This window comes from Chelon labrosus (genome assembly GCF_963514085.1).
Source record: "Chelon labrosus genome assembly, chromosome: 4".
Classification (NCBI taxonomy): domain Eukaryota; kingdom Metazoa; phylum Chordata; class Actinopteri; order Mugiliformes; family Mugilidae; genus Chelon; species Chelon labrosus.
In genome coordinates this window covers 27,189,185-27,207,515 of record NC_140340.1, presented here as the reverse complement: position 1 = coordinate 27,207,515, position 18,331 = coordinate 27,189,185, and the positions used below count along the sequence as shown (strand labels likewise).

The 18,331-nt window shown below is 39.6% G+C and overlaps 3 protein-coding genes across 3 annotated transcripts in view; all 3 read right to left on the bottom strand.

The window, feature by feature from the left end:
* Positions 1-1,246: 1,246 nt before the first annotated feature.
* Positions 1,247-8,698, bottom strand: zmat1 (zinc finger matrin-type 1; the record flags this gene model as incomplete). Its single annotated transcript, XM_084542766.1, has 7 exons — positions 1,247-3,711; positions 4,104-4,194; positions 4,988-5,275; positions 5,426-5,561; positions 6,047-6,121; positions 6,228-6,346; positions 8,560-8,698. The coding sequence occupies 7 exons, from the start codon at positions 8,696-8,698 to the stop codon at positions 2,730-2,732; spliced, it is 1,830 nt and encodes a 609-aa protein (XP_084398892.1). The 3' UTR covers positions 1,247-2,729.
* Positions 8,699-9,254: 556 nt separating this feature from the next.
* Positions 9,255-9,829, bottom strand: gnrh2 (gonadotropin-releasing hormone 2; the record flags this gene model as incomplete). Its single annotated transcript, XM_084543627.1, has 3 exons — positions 9,542-9,829; positions 9,386-9,469; positions 9,255-9,293 (listed from the first exon to the last, which is right to left on the bottom strand). Exons 1-3 carry the CDS (start codon positions 9,674-9,676, stop codon positions 9,255-9,257), a joined length of 258 nt encoding a protein of 85 aa, XP_084399753.1. The 5' UTR covers positions 9,677-9,829.
* Positions 9,830-13,775: 3,946 nt separating this feature from the next.
* ptpra (protein tyrosine phosphatase receptor type A) overlaps positions 13,776-18,331 on the bottom strand; it is a 28,693-nt gene continuing 24,137 nt past the window's right edge. The window contains exon 22 of the mRNA XM_084543381.1: positions 13,776-17,310. Coding sequence (XP_084399507.1) covers positions 17,236-17,310 — 75 coding nt within the window. The 3' untranslated portion in view covers positions 13,776-17,235. The remainder of the gene's footprint in view (positions 17,311-18,331) is intronic.

The following is an 18,331-nucleotide window of genomic DNA, read 5'->3' as shown; positions in this document are numbered from 1 at the left end:
GATGAAAACTTTGAGCAACACTGCTGTAGATGTATGCTTCATGTGTCTGTACCACTCATCTGCACATATGTCTCATTACTTCTTAGAGTGCAGCGTATAAAGAGTGTATATGCAATTTACAAACTTTGGTAAACAAATAAAATTCTGAGTATTTTTTTTTTCACCCATGTAAAAGGGAATAACATAGTTTTATGCTGAAATTATTTATTCCAAATTCCAATTATTTGTAACAAAGTTACGTTTTTTTGATGGAACGCTTCAACTTGGATTTTAAATCAACTGCTTTCTCAGTTTCCTCCACTGACAATGAACTGTCCCCAAGCAATTACTGAAAAATCAAGAGGGAAAATTTCCTAAAATCTTTTTTTTGAATAGTTGAAGATCCTCGGTTGTAACACGTAGCTCTTCATTCTGTCCTATGTGAAAGCGCAGGCACAAGAGTGCATTTGCGTTGCTTGTAAAGGCTCAGGAATGAGTGAATTTGGACCGCAACAATCAGTTTTCATCAGTGACTAATCCGTCAGCTCATGGGCCCATACTTTATATAGGTGCTAGAAAATTATGTGGACATCTTCATATTCTTTACAGGCCCAATTCTAATACCTAGACGTATTTCAATTATGATGCTAAAAATGGAAACAAGCAGTAAATCTGTACATTTTCCCAATCTGAAAGTTGAATGGCCAATGATTGTTTCTTGTCATTCAATTGATCAATCGATCAATGTGCCATTGTAATACTCAACTCACCTTTTGGTTTGTGGGATGAAAGCCTTAAGTTGATAACGATAAGATGATCCTAACTCAGACCTACAGTAGTTTGTTGCTACTTACAAGCAGCAACAACAACAACAACAAGGATTTTAATGATTTTAAGCACATTTGCATTAAAAGTAATATGTCTCACTGACTGGTAATTATATTTCATTTTTGTGCAGCCATACTGACTGTTCAAAGGTCTAATTATCCACTGAACTGACATTTCCTTGATAAAGATACTTCAGATCATCTAAGTGTCTGTGGATTTGTTTGTGCGTGTGTTAAATGTTAAAAAGGTACAGAACGGTCTGGCGGGGGTCGTAAAGCGAGAGGATGTGGGCATCACACAGCTCTACGGGGGTCGAAGCTTCGAGCGACACAGGGAACGAGACCACAGGATTCTTTGAAAACAGGAGATCTCCGGGGGCTTCAGAGATGCTCTGTACACATCGCTAAGCAGTGAAGCCTTTGTTGGTCTCTATGCTTCAACGCTTTCAGACAAAAACTGCAAAGCGGAGGAGCTTCTTTGAGTCTTTTTGACACTTATTTTACCTGTATATGTATTATTCCATGTGTCACAGATGCTATTAGTATGCTTAAAGGTCTTTCTCCAGAAGGTTTTCATCTAAGAGTCTCTACAGGACTTACCATATGTAGTAGACTATATCAAACTTTCTTCATAGCAATGTGTTTTGTGCATACACATAGCATAAAGATTTACAATGCCAAACCCCAAAAAAAGCCGAATTTAAAGACAGAAATGTGAAAAATTGAAATGAAAGGCCATGTTCTTAGAATAGCACTTTAAACTGCAGTTTACTTTTCAGTCTCCTTTAGTTTCTGCACGCTGCCTTTACTACATTTATCACAAATTACCTCTAAACTTAAGTTCTGAGGTTTTGTAAAGAGCTGCTCTCAGTTAACCTTTGCACCTGTATGACCCCAAACTTTTTATATGCTGTCGGGGTGTGCAAGCACATTCGCAGCACATGAACACTCGCTGGCTCATAAGGTACCCGAGAGAAAACAAATCCATTCTAGTATTCTAGTATGGTGCTGCACAAAATCTTGTTATAATATTTAGTTCATGTTGAAACAGGTAATTAAACAATATGCTCATTTTGGAGGACGCAGTTTGTGGTGCTGTTAAACTGGACTGAATCAAACGCTAAAGTGTTTCTGTTAAGTCTCGCTCACTGACTATAATGGGGTTGTCAAAATAATATATGACAAGTTGACACAGTTGAATCAACAGCTCTCAGTTATTTGAACGCTTTACACCTTAACCTTCACACAAAGATAAGATTTAGTGCTGACTGTTACATTAGAATGCATTCATTTTCACCAGTGTACCTAATGAATTGGGGGAGCACACAGTGGTTTATAAATAAGGTAATGTCTAGGTGATCTACCATTGAACAATTTTGATATTCTGTAATGAGTAACAGGCACACTAACTAGTCTGACATGTGGATGCTCTCTACAGGTCTAGCAGACCTATTTTAAGTCAATACATCTGTGTGTGAAAGCATGAGAGGTTCAAGAGGAATGAAATGACTCTAACGTTTATGGGTTTTTATTTGCTCTCCTGTGGCTCTGAAAGAAGCTCAACAGTGCCGACCACAGACTGCTGAAGGAATTGCAAGCAAATCCTTGTGAGAAGCACACATTCATTACCAAAATAATTTAAGTTCCTGATGTGTTAAGTCACCAAGACGACTTAAAGGATAATTTCACATAATGGGGAAAACAATTAGATACACACATGAATTCAATCAGAGAGCCATACAAAAGCTAAACATACTAGCCAGCTAGCACACCTATAGAGAAACGCGTATGGCTGCCAGACCAGATGATGAAATTTTAGTTTAATATTTCAATCATTTTAAAATACACAGTTTTTTGAAAATTTCAGCATCATACTTATGATAACTTAATGTCTGAAAAATGTCAGCAGTCCAGAAGACTAGTTTAACAACCAAGAATGGAGTCATCCCAAAGTTTTTCCTCCTCTGTCCTAGTGTCTAATCTGTCTTTCATTTTCTTCTTCTCTTTCCTGTGTTTGGGTTTGGCTGGCTCTTCCTCTCCACCCTCCCTTTGTTCAATACTGAGTCCAGCATCAACATGCAGTTCAGTCTCTTTTCTATTCTCCATCGTGTCTTCCGGCTTTAATTTCACCGACACCCTTTCTCCTCTTTCCATCTCAAAGTTCTCCTGAACCTTCTTTTCTTTCCGTCTCCGCTTGCCGTGATTCTTTAGCTTTTTTCTCCTCCCCTCCTCCCCAGACTCTACAGATTGCTCTCTTCTCCTCTCCTCTGAGTCGTTATCTCTTTCTCTCCTCTGGCGCTTCCTCCCCTTCCTCCATTCCTCCTCGGACTCCTCATCCCTTCCTCTCCTGCCTCTGTCCTTCCTGGACCTTCTATTCCTCTTCTTTTCTCGGCGCCTACATTCACTGTCATCACTATCACTTGTGCTACTGCTGAAGGAGGAATATGAGGAGGAAGATGATGAGGTAGTATATGAGGAAGAGCTTGACTGTTGTCTGTGCCTCCCCCTTTTTTGGTGACCAGTGACCAGTGGAGAACCTGAGGATGGGAGGACTGGAGGAGGGCAGTTGTAGATCCAGCCATGAGACGGCCACGGTGGGCCCTGATATGAAGGGCGCCATGTTTCAGCTGGCTTGTAACAACCAGGGCGGGGGAGATGAAGAGGTTTAGAAGTGGGAGGGAAGTTGAGCACAGGTTTATTCCATTCTTTCATATCCATATCTCCCTTGTTTAATCCTTTCTGTCCTTCTTCATCCTCTTCATTCTCTTGTGTATCACGCTGAGGGAGCACTTGATTGGTTTTGATACCACGAGCCTGCTGAACCTGAATGTAATCTGCCAATTCATCTGAAAATGTGGTGTAGACTTTTTGTTGGGATTTGCACAGGTCAATGACCTTCTTCTCCCTGGTGAAGAACATATAAACATATATAAATGTAGAGCAGTCTGTTAATAAATGTGTCTGCTGGCATTTGTGGCTTTGACTTGGAACTGTCTTTGGTATTATTTGATCAACTAAAAATATATAGAAATATGATTTTTGGTCCATGTCGCCCAACCCTACACACTACACACCTCAGTGCATGCAGGAGCCGTGGGACATACTGTAATTACCATACTGGTGGAAAACCAAAACAAAAGTAGCTAAACGGTTCCTAGATTAGCATAGGTGCATAAGTCCTGCAAAGGCTGGCTGAAGTGCAGTTTAGCAGAGACTGAATTTTAAAGGAAGTATATGAGAAATTATGACAAAATGACAGAAGAAATGGTGTGTTTGTCAGAAAAAGCTTGATCTTACTTGATCTGGTGTTTGCTTCCCTGCATGTGGGCCTGGTACATCTCCACAGAGTTGAACTGCACGCTACACATTTGACACACCAGGGAGTTACCTGGAGACGAGTGAGTGTAAAAATGTGAAAGAAACTGCAAAATGGTCAAATAAAGGCTTCTGAACACACACACATGACTTCTGTTGGTTTTGTCTATTTCTAGCTATTTTCTAATTAGTTCCTAATTGATCTTTCTTCTCTACAAACAAATTCTACGGCCTACAACTGAATATAAAAATAACAAAACATCACGTGAAACTTAAATTGCAATCTATCTATCATCAATATCTAATTAAACATGTATAACATACAACTAGACAAATATAGTATAGTCAACACTGCTGACTTTAAAAAAAAAAAAATAATAATTTAATTAAAACAAGGTTACAGATCAAGCTAAAACGTACCTGCTAATCTCCTCCCTACCTATCTGCTCTGATGGGATAAACTCTTCATGGCTAAGATTTGTCGTTTCATCTGTGTTGTCTTAAGAAGCTTGGCAAGAAATTCATCTGGGCTTTTCACTTTGCATTTCTGGGTATTAATCTGTGATATTTTCTTCTGTTGAATGGTAACTTTCTGGTATTAGGCTGTCTTGCCATTGCCTGGTTTCTACTGATTTTATTTGTCGTCTTGAATCTCAGTTTGATTAAAGGATAATTTCATATACTGAAATATAATAATAATATAATAATAGAGAACTAAAGAAGACATGTCCCTCAAAGACTATTTTTTTTTTCACATCAAGGGTTTTCCCGCAAATTAGACAAAACATAATATTAAATGTGATTAAACCTTGATTTAATGTCTTTTGTATTGCATCTATACACTCAGAGACGAGGCCATGTGTTACCTTGTTGTACATTGTCTCCTAGATCTTTGAGCAGCTCCTGTCTGGCTTGATTTCTCTGGTGTTTGCGTCCATTGTAGTGCTGTGTGGCCATTTGGGGTGTGTTGAAAGAGGAAGCACAAAGGGCACAGTACTTGTTAGGGTCCTTCAGATCAACCTCTGTGCTCTGGGTGGTTGCGGTGCCTGTAGGGTCTGAAAGAAGCTCCATACCACCCTCAGAGGATAACGTCTGGTCAGAATTATCTGGATCCTGAATAAGACTTGGCGAAGAACACACTCCCATGCCTTTGTCTATAAATGCAAGGAAAATGAACAAATTCAAGTTGAGTTTGTTCTTCTGACAATAATCAGAAATGAACCGGAATCATACTGTCAAAAACTGACTGTTTATCTGTAAATATATTTAAATTCAGATCACTACAATACACAACCAGCACTTGCCTGGTGGACGAAGACCTTGTTTACGAAGATTCTTTGAATGGACTTTGCCTTCATAGTGTGACCTTGCTACCACATGTGAACTAAACACCATGTTACACAGCTCACAGAAGCGGTCCTTATCAGCAGTCATAGTTCGCTGAGAAAAAAACAAAACACAAACAAAAAACGACATAAGACCGACTGGTCAAGAATCAGATACACATGCGCCATGACATACTAAATAAAGTACGCCAAACATGTCTGATAATTAGGATATACTTATTTTCCACTGCAAAGTATTACTATACATTCAGCAACTTGCTGCACCACAACCAGCTTGAAATGATGTGACGTGGTGTACTTCTCCCTTATTGTTCCCTCTGTTTGAAGATCTTAATAATATCTAGGGAAACAATTATTTCTCAAATTAGTGTGTGCATGTTTGATATCTGATAGAAGGTGTCATGCAGCACAAAAACCAGTTTGTTTTTAAACTCCCATAGTCTGAGCCCAGCATCATTTATAGCCAGCTCTACAAAATCGCATCTTTTGATTATGTGTAGCATTGTGATTTCTTTTCATTCCTCTATGAAGCTCAATTTTGATTTTATAGTGAAGTAAAATCTTCAAATTAGCACTAACCTGGGGTACTTTGTTCATCTTCTCTTCTTTTCTGGCCTGCAGGTACACCTTGAGTTTCTGAGCGTGTTTCTTTCCCTGCAGTCGGGTGATAGGCATTACATTACTATGAAGGCTCCAACTTTTTCGAGTCAGTAAAACTGTACCACAATTCAATGACTAGTGCCTAGAAATCAGTACACACCTCATAGTGGGACAGTCGCTGAGATTCAAACAGCAGCACAGCTTCGCACACATGGCAGTAACTGTCAGTGAGGAGACCCTTAAGTAGCTCCTCCTCACTCTTGTCTTCTTTGTGGTGAACTATAGAATAAAGATTATTTAAGCATGATGAACAAATATCAGGCAATTAAATGACTGCGCTGCATTTCAAAAGCATTTTAAAAAATTTTTTCTATGCAATGCTAACTTTTATCAGATAGTACTGAAGCTCTAAACGCAAGCGCCAAACTTTTAAAAATTCAGCTGAAACTATTGAGCCAAATGGAAACGTTTCCTAGATAATACGTTTTTGAAAAACAATAAGTTAAATTCTAATCGATTCTATTCTAACAATTTCTACTGTCTGAATGAGTTTTATCTGGCATCCAACATTCAAAACATTTTTTTAAATCATCATAGAATTCTTCTGTTGCTACCTCCAATACAACAGGTGCACACAGACTATAAACCAGATTTGAATCGTACTAGTATCCCCTAAAAGAAAAAAAATTTTGGATCAGTGATACACAAATATATTCTGTATTAGTGTTGTTAACTACCTAAAGCCTTGAACTATCGACACTCATTACCAGCCTTCTATAGGGGTTTGATTCAAATCATCTAGATACTAGCAGTATATTATTGCTACCAAATGAGTGTTTAAGAGTGTTCGCATGTCATTGCTGCTGCATTTGTACCAGCTTAGAAGGCAGGACGCAGCAGCATTTACCATACCATCATAAAATCTGTTAATTAAATCAAACTCAATAAATCATGGAAAATATAATGACTCACTAAAAAAACTGTTAAAACTACACGGTGGCTTGTGTATTTAACTATTTCCCATTAGTTCACAGGAATGTACATTGTATTTTTGCACATAAAATAAAAGCTTACTGGTCATGACAACAAAGCTGGAGGACAAACTTTCCATTTGATTTTTCTTCTAAGACACTGTGGTCCAGTGTAATCCCAGATTATTTCACACTACAATATCATTGTATATGTATTGTTTTAATTTTTTTAATTAAGTCAAACACTTAATATCCGTCTTGTGAAGTTAAATTTACATGTGTAGAAATACTATTAAATATATTTTAATCAATAGGAATCAGCATATTAAAGTGCAATATTTAAACAATTTAACTAATAGAAGCCTACATAATTTAAGAATGACATGATCTGATGTATGGATTTATATGGTAGTGAACCTTTCATAGGACATGACTGTTGTGGAAATTATTACTATTTCACTGTTCACCTCACGTCATATGAACCTGAGGTAAAAATATTTGCATTACAGTGTATCAAGTCCAAAGACATACTTTGGCATTGATATGATGCGAATGTAATGAAAACTTTCACAATTTAACATTATTTGTTTGTTTTTGTTTTTTTTGCTATGACCAAGAGAAAGACAATAATGTAATCATAATCGACTGTTACTTTCAGAATATCTTGATTTCAAGACAGTTACACAAAAAAAAAGTGTTGATGTCAAATAATTTATGCCTCTCAAATAAATTTAAAGACTGGAAAAGCAAATTATTTGTATTGTAAATTCTGAAATATTCATGTCTTTGATACATTTCAAATATTGTACTTACCAAATGATAGTCACAGTAGCAGTTAACCACAGGACAGAAATTGTAAGGACTGTCTCAAAGTATGTGTGCTATATTTACAATTGAAACTTTTGACAGTACTGTTTATTCTACTGGTAAGCGAGGCCAGGGCAGATGGGACATTACAGCAGATTGAATGACACCTCAGTTTCTGATTCTTCAAACTCACAGCCATCTTACAATACTTTCAATCATTAGGTTTGTCACTGGTGACTCGTCTTTCATTTACTGCCAGAGAGGATAAAAATAATGTCAACCACTTTATGGTACCAAGTTACTTTGTGGCATCCGCTACCAAAACCTGCTAGCTGCCCAACCAGCTAACCTAAACCACTGGTATGTGGATACAGCAAGGACCAATAGGCCTTTTCGTTGAGGAGCAGAGACACTAGCTCACGACACAAGTTCCGCACCTAGAAGAGTCACAAACTAACGTATGTCATAAATATTTGGTTTCGTTACTCGGCTTTTCTAAAGGTAAAGGGGGAGTTTTTGGTGGCGATATCTTTCACGAGTCCTGCACTCACGGACCGGTACAAAAGCCCTCTGAAATACGCTAACGTATTTAGCTAAGGAGCTAACTAGCTCACTAGACTGATGAGCTGGCTAGCCAGTTAGCTAACAAGCTAACGTTAGCTCGGCATACGGGGTTCCAAACGGCTGAATTTTCACGTTCTAGACACAACTCACCTTCAACTTTGGTACTATCTATTTTAGTGTTTATTACTTTATCAGCATCTGTGACAGAAGCCGCGTTAGGTGTACTGGTAGTGTAATTTTGAGCGTCTGACTGCGCACTTGGCAGAGTGCAGACGCTCGTGTCGTCCATCTTTTTTTTCCCTAGATGTTAGCGCATGCGCAGTGACTTCGCAGTACTCAAACGTTTGAGGGAGAAGCTTTTAAAAAAAAAACGTTTTAATCAAATGTAGTGATATTTTTCACTTAATTTCTAGGCTACTCTGTCTCTATGTATGTATCTACGGGACGTCACAGCTCTTTTCTTGGATGGAATTAAATTTTTGTTGTGTAACAGCAGAATACAATAAATAAATAAAAATATAATAGTACATACTTTAATATTTGCTACTTCTACAACCACTAATAGTATTTCTCCCTGTATATTTATTAATCACACCATGTGCCGCAGACAATTTGGGACACCAACAATGAAAACAATAAATAAAAGAAAGTTAATATCAAAATAGATACTTTATTGTGGGTCATTGTAATTTCCACATTTGTATGCCACAAGGAAAAACAGTGCAAAGCTGGAAAACAAATTTACTGAGAAATATAACATATCACAAGATCACAGAATCATGTCAAGACACAGATACAGAAGAAGAGGGTCACTGGGTACAAAAGCAGTTTAAGATGAAAAGCTGTCACTTTCTCTTTTGGAGCTCCCTGGCCAAGGCCTCCAGCTGTGAAAATAGTTATTTAGCATGGCATTAGATTGAAACACGCTTTATTATTATTATTTTTAATAAGGTTTTGCTGTTTGCCGTTCACTTACAATAATGTTTCTGAGGATGCTCCTCCTCTGGGGTCTCAAGTAGCTGCATTCTCCTGCCTCACACAGCTTAATCTCCTCTGAAATCTGAGAAGCAAAGACGTTGAGGTTCAGAATATGAACAGAAGCTGCTCGGTTAAAGAACTAAACGATGCCTACCTCTGATGTGCCGAAGGAGTCCAGCTCCCGCTTTCCTCCGGGATACCAACCATGGGACCAGTGCTGGGCGTGGGACAGCTGAGCCCCCACACAGAGAAGCAGCCCCATCAGCAAAACCAGCCGAGATATGCACATGATACTCCCACTTAAAAGCAAAGATGGACACTCAGTTACATGTAGTTCAGACTATGAGATGCTCTTTCTCGAAATTGATTGCCCCTGCACATCTCCCCTTCTCAAAATGTACTTTTACAGGAAGGCTTTTTCAGAAGTAAATCTGTTCTCTATTTTTTCTTAATCACTTTTATTTTACTGTTTCAGGAGGTCATCAGGTCTTGTGACTCTATGTACTATTTAGTCTTTGTCTCCAAAGTTCTTTGTAACTATGTCTTGAAAATCGCTATACAAGTAAAGGTTAAAGGTCATTATTATCTTCATTTTGAGAAAATTTTGCTCTTCCTGCAATAACATCTCAACAATTTCTTCAATGATACCATATACAGTGTCATTTCTTTCAAAAAAGTACTTGCATTGGAATATTTTGCTGCCAGTTTTCATAAATCACTCAAACATCCAAGTATGATGCTGAAATGATGTTATATTAATATAATTATTTGACTTTTCCCCTAAAATTATAATGCTCCCTTTAAAAAGACTAGTACAAGTTCCAGGTAGCCCCTGGTTTAGACAGAGTACAGTAAAACTAAGTGTCATTAAGTGTCCTTACCTTAGTTTCAACTTTCACAGCTTTGTCAGCACGGGTGTCCCTCAGTGTGTCTGCAGAAGCTCAGCCTGACTGTTCTCCAGCTGGTCAGACCCTACAGTTCTCAGTATCACACACTTTCACAAGTATTTCACCGAAGACATACTCAACACCCTCGTCCTCCTTCTCAATATATGTACCAGTCCAGAAGCGCCCCCCGACACACATCTCCATCATCTTTCTCTATATGCCCCACCCATCAGTGACCCCTTTGGTCCCTCTGTCCCCAGGGGTGAAATGAGTCGTTCCTGTGGACAAGAGGGGCAGAGGACCTGGCCAATTCCAATTATCACCTGCAAACAGCTCTGACACCCCTGGGATGCTCATCTGCTCTCATGCATCACCGGTGTCCACCTCCACATACGGTCACTCTGGTTGAATAGGACATTCAAGTCATTACATGAATTAGTGTAGTGGCAGACTGTATCAATCAAGCATCAATTGTTGCCTTATGTGGACTGGGTCCTGTCTGAAGAGCTTATAGACAGTATTTCCTAGATCAAACTATATGTATGCGCTCTTCATGTGTTAAAACACAGTAGCTCCTATTTCCTATTTTCCACATCTGATTTGACCACAGTGATCCTGTTGACCCCTCAGTCAGGGCAAACTCAGTGAAGGAACAAACACAGTGGATTCCTGAACAGGTCACTGATGACATTGATCTCAGTTAGAGAGTAAAGGGTGTTTGCGTTTCACAGTTTCACTGCAGAGCCAGTCCTTCCCCAGGAGGTGATTGACAACGCAATGTGGTGACTCAGTTCATCTGCAAGCTTAACTGTTCAGTGCAAGGGATAGGTTGAAGTGAGGTGATCTCACTCATCACTGATCTCTGTCACTGATGAGGAGTGATGCATGGTTGTAGATTACCTGTCAGTGTCGGGTAATAACAGTTACAGAGTTAGAAACCAGTGAGATAAACCTGAATACATTCAGTACATTCTGGAGATCATTTCACAAGTACGGCTTATTTTGGAGAAATTTAATTTTAGTCTACTATTTAGTATGCATGAGTAATGTTTGTAGCAACACTATTTTATCTCAGTGAACTACTAAAATGTGTTCAAGCTTATAGTATACAGAACAGGGGTGTGAATCTCTTTTGGGTTAATAAGTTGAATTATCCCGGTTTCGGGTGGCACAGTGTCGAGGGGGTTAGCACTGATGCCTCACAGCAAGAAAGTCCCGGGTTCGAATCCGTGGGCCGACTGGGCCTTTCTGTGTGGAGTTTGCATGTTCTCCCTGTGTCTGCGTGGGTTCTCTCCGGGTACTCCGGCTTCCTCCCACCGTCCAAAGACATGCTCATTAGGTTCATTGGTGATTCTAAATTGGCCATAGGTGTGAGTGTGAGTGTGAATGGTTGTCTGTGTCTCTGTGTGTTAGCCCTGAGATAGACTGGAGACCTGTCCAGGGTGTACCCCCACCTCTCGCCCGATGACAGCTGGGATAGGTTCCAGCAGAACCCCGCGACCCTTAACAGGAATAAGCAGGTACAGAAGATGATGAATGAATGAATGAATATCCCTGTTTCATAACACCATTTTGACTTTGACTAAGTAGTTTTTTAGTTCATCAAAGGTTTTCCTAATACTTTCCATCTTAAAGGGGCACAGCAGAAGTTTGGCATTGCACTTTCACAAAGTTGCTAGACTTCCAAGACAGAGATCAAGGGAAAAAATGATCAAAATGGAAGCATCAGATGCTTTGGAATGAGTAAAGTGATCCTACATCTCCCAAAGGGAGCTAAATAAACATGTTTTTTCCTCAAACAGCCCTTCATACTCCTTGCAACTGCTTGTTACATGATTATGTAATTTTGGCACCTCCCTCCCACCCTCATCTTTTAGACATCAGATAATGTTCTAAAACTGATGACCCATAATTCATGCTTTAAACATGAGTACCCTCTTTCATTTACATAAATATTATTATGAACGCTATGATCTGTCCCCTGGGGAGATATTCTGAACTCGTGCACTCTTTTTCCAGTTTCAAACGCCTTTTGAACGAATCCTAGAAAAGGTTATTACCTACCCTGATAATCCCTCTTCAAATCAATTAATGTGATTTTTCCTTCCTTTTCGTGTCTGTTCTTTTCAGGAAACTTGTGGGCTCCATTAGCCTGCTTGGCCTGTTGTCGCTTCAAAGCCCACCCTGACTCTTCTTGTCTCATATCAGCCTGACCAGACAACCTTTCCATTATTCATCCCTCGCCATTACAAACTTTTCTTCTTGCTGATGTGGCGCAGTCCTTATTAGTGAGCTAGTTTTTAAACAATATAAAGCAGTCCTTAGCCCCTTGCGCCTCTTTCTCCTAAATATCCAGTTCTTCCTGTTTCTTTAGTTTGTAATGCTTACCACATGTTAAGATGTTGACTCTCTTGCACATATGGAGAAGGCCCAGATGACATCATTAATGCTATAAAAGAAAAAAAAAACAGGAAGTGCATCCAGAACCTCAGAGAACATACTGTTTTTTTACAGGCTGAGCAATAAACTTTACATCGCATGTACATCGGAATGCATGCTGTCATCCCTTTATATAATAAATGTAAATGTATACATAATAAATGTGTATACCAGTCAGGCATATCATTATGACCACCTTCCTAATATTGTGTAGGTCTCCCTTGTGCCTGCAACATTTGTGACTCATCAGAGAATGGACATGGGCCTTCTGAGGGTGTCCTGTGGTGTCAGAACAGAGTGTTGTTAGTGGAGGGCCTTTGGGTTGAGGGGAGACACTTGATCAGTTTGGGATCTAGTGAATTTGGAGGCCAGGTCAACACCTTGTGCTGTTTTTCACGTTTTTTTGAGTTGTTCCTAAACCGTTTTTGTGTGTGTGCCTGTGTCAGGCTGCATCCTGCTGGGGATGGCTGCTGCCATCAAGGAGTGTCATTGCTATGGGGTGGGGGTGCCTGGTCTGGTCTAGGTGGGTGCTACATGTCTAAGTAACATCCACATGAATGTCAGGTCCAAAAGGTTCCCAGCAGAACACTGGATTGTCACAAGATGATCAATGTTATTTACTTCCCCTGTCAGTGGTTTTAATGTTATTCCTGATCGACCAATAGTAATCTACCTTAATGTAGACATAACGTTTCTCACAACTGCAGTTGTTGCTTCTCATTCTTTTTACGCAAACATCTCAATAGCAACACTAAATATTTTACAGTTTAGTAACTGATTGGTACCAAAAGCCCCCTGACGTTTGATTGAAGGTGAAAGGTTAAACACTGACCGAAAACCCTTCATGAGCAACGCTTAAAGAGGACTGCCTGATCTATAAGGCACGTAAACGATCGGCAATTATTTTGAACCCGTCCCATCTGTCTTCTTTGAGAAGGGAGCTGTAATGAGCGCCACGTTGTCGCCAGGAAAGACGGCGCTTCCATTTGACACGTGTGACGTATCCTCACTTCTCTTTTGTAACGTATTCGAAGCCATAATAAAAACGGACGGATGTTAAAATCTGAAGCACTTTATTAGGTTTGAACAGTATCTTGCTTAGAAAGGCCATTTGGCATTATATAATTATATATAATTTTATCATATATATAATTATATATACATATATTCAAATGTTGAATAACAAAACACTAGAAACAAACTTAGGAAAATTAAAAAATAGGATTTGCTTAAGACAATTATACCAAATTAAAAATGGGCAAAAAAACAAAACAAAACAAATCTCTAATACATTTCAAAATGGTCCCGATACAGTTCAATATACATCTTTAAAAAATAAAAATCATAATAAAGGGGGGGAGAAGAAAATAAAATAAGCAAGGCGGCAGACAGGAATGAAATATAAATAACATTACATTATGTACAATAGGGGAATGGGTGTGGACCACTGGGAACGATGGGCCAAGGACAAAGGGAAACAAAGGAGTAAGTGGACAGCCGTGAGTGGAGCGGGACAAGAGACACAAAGGACATATAAAAGGTGGCGAGGAGAGGGAAGCCGGACTCTGGTTTATCTAGTCTCTCTCCCTCGACGTGGAGAGGTAATCAAAACGCTCCACGAATAAAGGGATAGAACGGGGACGACAAATTTCCCTTGGCGAAAAAAAAAGAGCTATATTTATCGTGGGAAAAATCTCTAAGATGCTCAACATTTAGGTACCCACAACTGATTACTTGTCATGGATCCCACATTCAGCTGATATGGAATGAAATTAAGCCAATAAATTGAACTGGAACTCGTTAATAAGGGGCCCCAATGTTAGTTTGGTCTGCACAGTCAAGGAAAACACAAATATGCACCTACAGGGAATGTAAAATAAAGATCAGTGACCCCCTTGATTTGCCACGCAAAAAACTTTTGTTATTGACCTGCAGGCGATGACAGGAAATGTATAGAGTTAATCAAACAGAAAGGATGACAGTGAATCCCACATACTAAAGGAAAGAGTTGAAGAATGAATGTTTTAAAACCTACCACTGAGGCACTTTTTCTTTCTTTTTCTTTTTTTAAACTCCACTACAGTAGCGTAACAACGGGTCTTGTGGGTTGGCACAGTGTCATATTTTGCTGTCAAATTGCAGTGGGCCGTCGTGATCACGCGATTCAAACACTACACACTACAAAACCCACATAATTTAAGCACGCACGCAACAGCTAAGCACCCCCTCCTCTATCCAATAAAGACCCGACAAGTGACGACGTAAATAAAGGAAGAACATAATGGCACCTAACTAACAATGCGGGCACTTGTGATGCTTTGGAATGAAAAGAAAGACCTGACATGAAGATGCACAAATGGCCAACAATTTCAGTGACTGGTCAATGCACCCATCTGCTACTTTAAGCCCAAAGAGGGGGCTCGCAGAAGGCTTTAACTGGGGTTTTGAGACCTGAAGGAGCTTCTCAAGAGTTCATATATAGCACTCTCTCATTTGGTTGTGGACTTTTAACGGCTTTGCTTTCGGTGCAGATAGTGCTCAAGTCTTCAAACAATCAACGCGGATGCAATCACCCGTCCTCAAAATTCAGCATGTACCTTTACACAACAGCCACCATCAATAAATTAAAAATGATTGTGCTCCTTACTTTCTTAAGTTACATAAAGGAGTGTTAGATTATGCACACTTACAGAGCTGTTTTCAGTTACATCAAGATTCAAATAGCTTACAGGAAATTATTTTTAAATGTGGTAAATGATTAACGTCAATTAAAATCCAGCTGAGAGGTAATGAATACCCCACTAGAGACGTGTAGGTCAGCTGTGGAGGTGAATTTGTTCAATTAGTCAATTTAAACAATCCCGTCATCAGTCATTTCCTGAGCTGACCGAGTTGAAATTAGGGCTGACCTGAAGCCCTGCGGTTAACTGACATCATTCATCTTTTATTACAATCACAGAGGGCACGGCCTTGATAGGGACCTCAGACCTCAGATAAAATGAAAAACACTGTAGTTCAAGTCTGAGTGTCCTCACAGGACCAAAAAAAAAAAAAAAGAAGAGAGAAATCAGAGCAAACATCACATGGCACACCTCCTCTATTAAAGTAACAATCTATCCACCCGTGAGGAACATGTCAGTAACAGCATTCGAATAAAAAGAAGCATTCTTCGACATCAGTATTAGTGATGGGGAATAAGAGGGAGACGTTCTTTAAGGAGTGACGGTACGCTAATATGACATATTAATCTCAGAGGACTCTAATGAAACGGAAAATACAATCTATAAGAAATACTGACGCGTGTCTGTAAACAAGAAGAGAAACATGCCAGGTGTATGGGATCTGCTGCTAGCGACGCCAAGATGGAGTTAGTTGTGATTGTTATTCAGCTTGTCAACGCGATCAGCACCGCTGCTGATACTGCAACACATCTTTAAACAGAATAATGAATTAAATTTACTGGAATATATTTTTTTCTTGTAGCGCAGGAATCTGTTAACTACTGATTATCAGACAGTGATATTCTGAATGTCTAAATGTGGTTGGTTAAGATTCTCAGACTCCAAAGCTACGTGACCAAATGGAAGGAGTTTGGCAGTCAGCGGACAGAAGACAGCGATGTTTAAAACACACCAGAGTCTTTTCTGTCAGCTTATGCTCCAGTTCAAATAAACACACACACACATGCTCAAAAATAATGACTGGCTCCTGGTGTTTAGTGTGTATGCTTGTGTGTGTACGTGAAAACCTGAGACTATGAGCTACACCACAGAGCTTCTGACCCCTGAACCAATGCAACTTAAGGGAGTGACATTTTAAGCGGCTTTTAAAACCGTTCTGTTTGCCGCGACGAAGTGTGTGTAAAGACAAAACGCTGACCGGTTTTGAGTGAATGTCTGATAGTGAGTCCGGGGGTTTGACGGTAAATGTGGAAACTTCTGCTACCACACATACACACGTTGCTACAGCTGGCTCAGGCAAAGTCAAGTGTTTTAAGTATCTGTCCCTAAAAAGAAAATCCAAACATCCTCACATTGACTCTGGATGTTGCACATTAGCCACCAAAGCATTAGATTTATATTCATATATATTTATATATTTATATATATACCAATAAAATACATTACACGTGCCACCCAAAAATGCAGCCAAACTTAAAACTGTGTCTAAAACCAAAGTAATAAGATGCAACACAGTAGTAAGTATATATACATGTGGGGAGTGAAGATGGAAAGCAAAGTAGGGGTGAAGGGTCGTATTAACAACATTACAAAATATTCAAGAAGGCATCTCAGTTATTTTCTGTGTCCAACTACGCTGCCCTGTTATTCGGGCGGAGACCTCTTTTCCCTTTTCCTCCGGGCAGTTCATCCCATCCACGGATCAAGCCGTGATGAGTCTTTTTAAACGATCCATCAGATGGGAGTATGCAGCTCTCTGCGTGGCATCGTATGTGTGTGTTCTGTATGTTTGTATGAAGCGTACGTGGAAATCCATCTTTCCATCCATCCAGGGCAGGTCCCTACTTGAAGTTGGCATAGTCAGAAAAAGCATCGATGTATTCCTGGACCACTTTGTAGCAGAACTCATACTGCTCCTGGGGACGGGACAGAAGAAACAGCTGGAATTACCAACATATTACTTTACCAACACTCCCTCAGCTAGTGCAGAATCATCACACAGCTGGAGATTGTGTATCAAACTCAGGAGAATATACACAAATGTAAATCAAATATGTACTTATAACATCTAAGCATTTGCAAGCAAACTTCTCGAAACCTTCCGAAAAAATCCAACTTGCATTTCCATCTATAAATAAAAAGAATACTTAAACATTTTAGGTGTATTTTAAGTACTTCCTGCTCCCTTCTTACAGTTTGGTTTTCATATGAAATAAACAAGTTGGAAAGGTGCTGGTAAGTGGATTTACACTGCCTGGCCAAAAAAAAAGTCACCACCTGGATTTAACTAAGCAAATAGGTACGAGCCTCCTGTTGGATAATTACTGCATGGGTGATTATCTTTCAGCTAGCAACAAGTTATTTAACCCCAACTGATCCAATGAGTAGCTTCTCATTTCTTAAACAACCATGTCTAAAGACACATCCTGTGGTCGTGGAAAAGATGTTAGTCTGTTTGAGAAGGGTCAAATCATTGGCATGCATCAAGCAGAGAAAACATCTAAGGAGATTGTAGAAACTACTAAAACTGGGTTAAGAACTGTCCAACACATTATTAAAAACTGGAAGGATAGTGGGGAACCATGGCATCAGGGTAAGAAGAGAGGCAGATGAAGTGATGCACCCATCATGCCTAGTGTCTACTGTACAAGCCTGTGGGGGCAGTGCTATGATCTGGGGTTGCTGCAGTTGCTCAGGTCTAGGTTCAGCAACATTATGTGCCCAAAGAATGATGTCAGCTGACTACCTGAATATACTGAATGACCAGGTTATTCCATCAATGGATGTTTTCTTCCCTGATGTTCATGGGCATATTCCAAGATGACAATGCCAGGATTCATGGGGCTCAGATTGTGAAAGAGTGGTTCAGGGAGCATGAGACATCATTGTCACACATGGATTGGCCACCACAGAGTCCAGACCTTAACCCTATTGAGA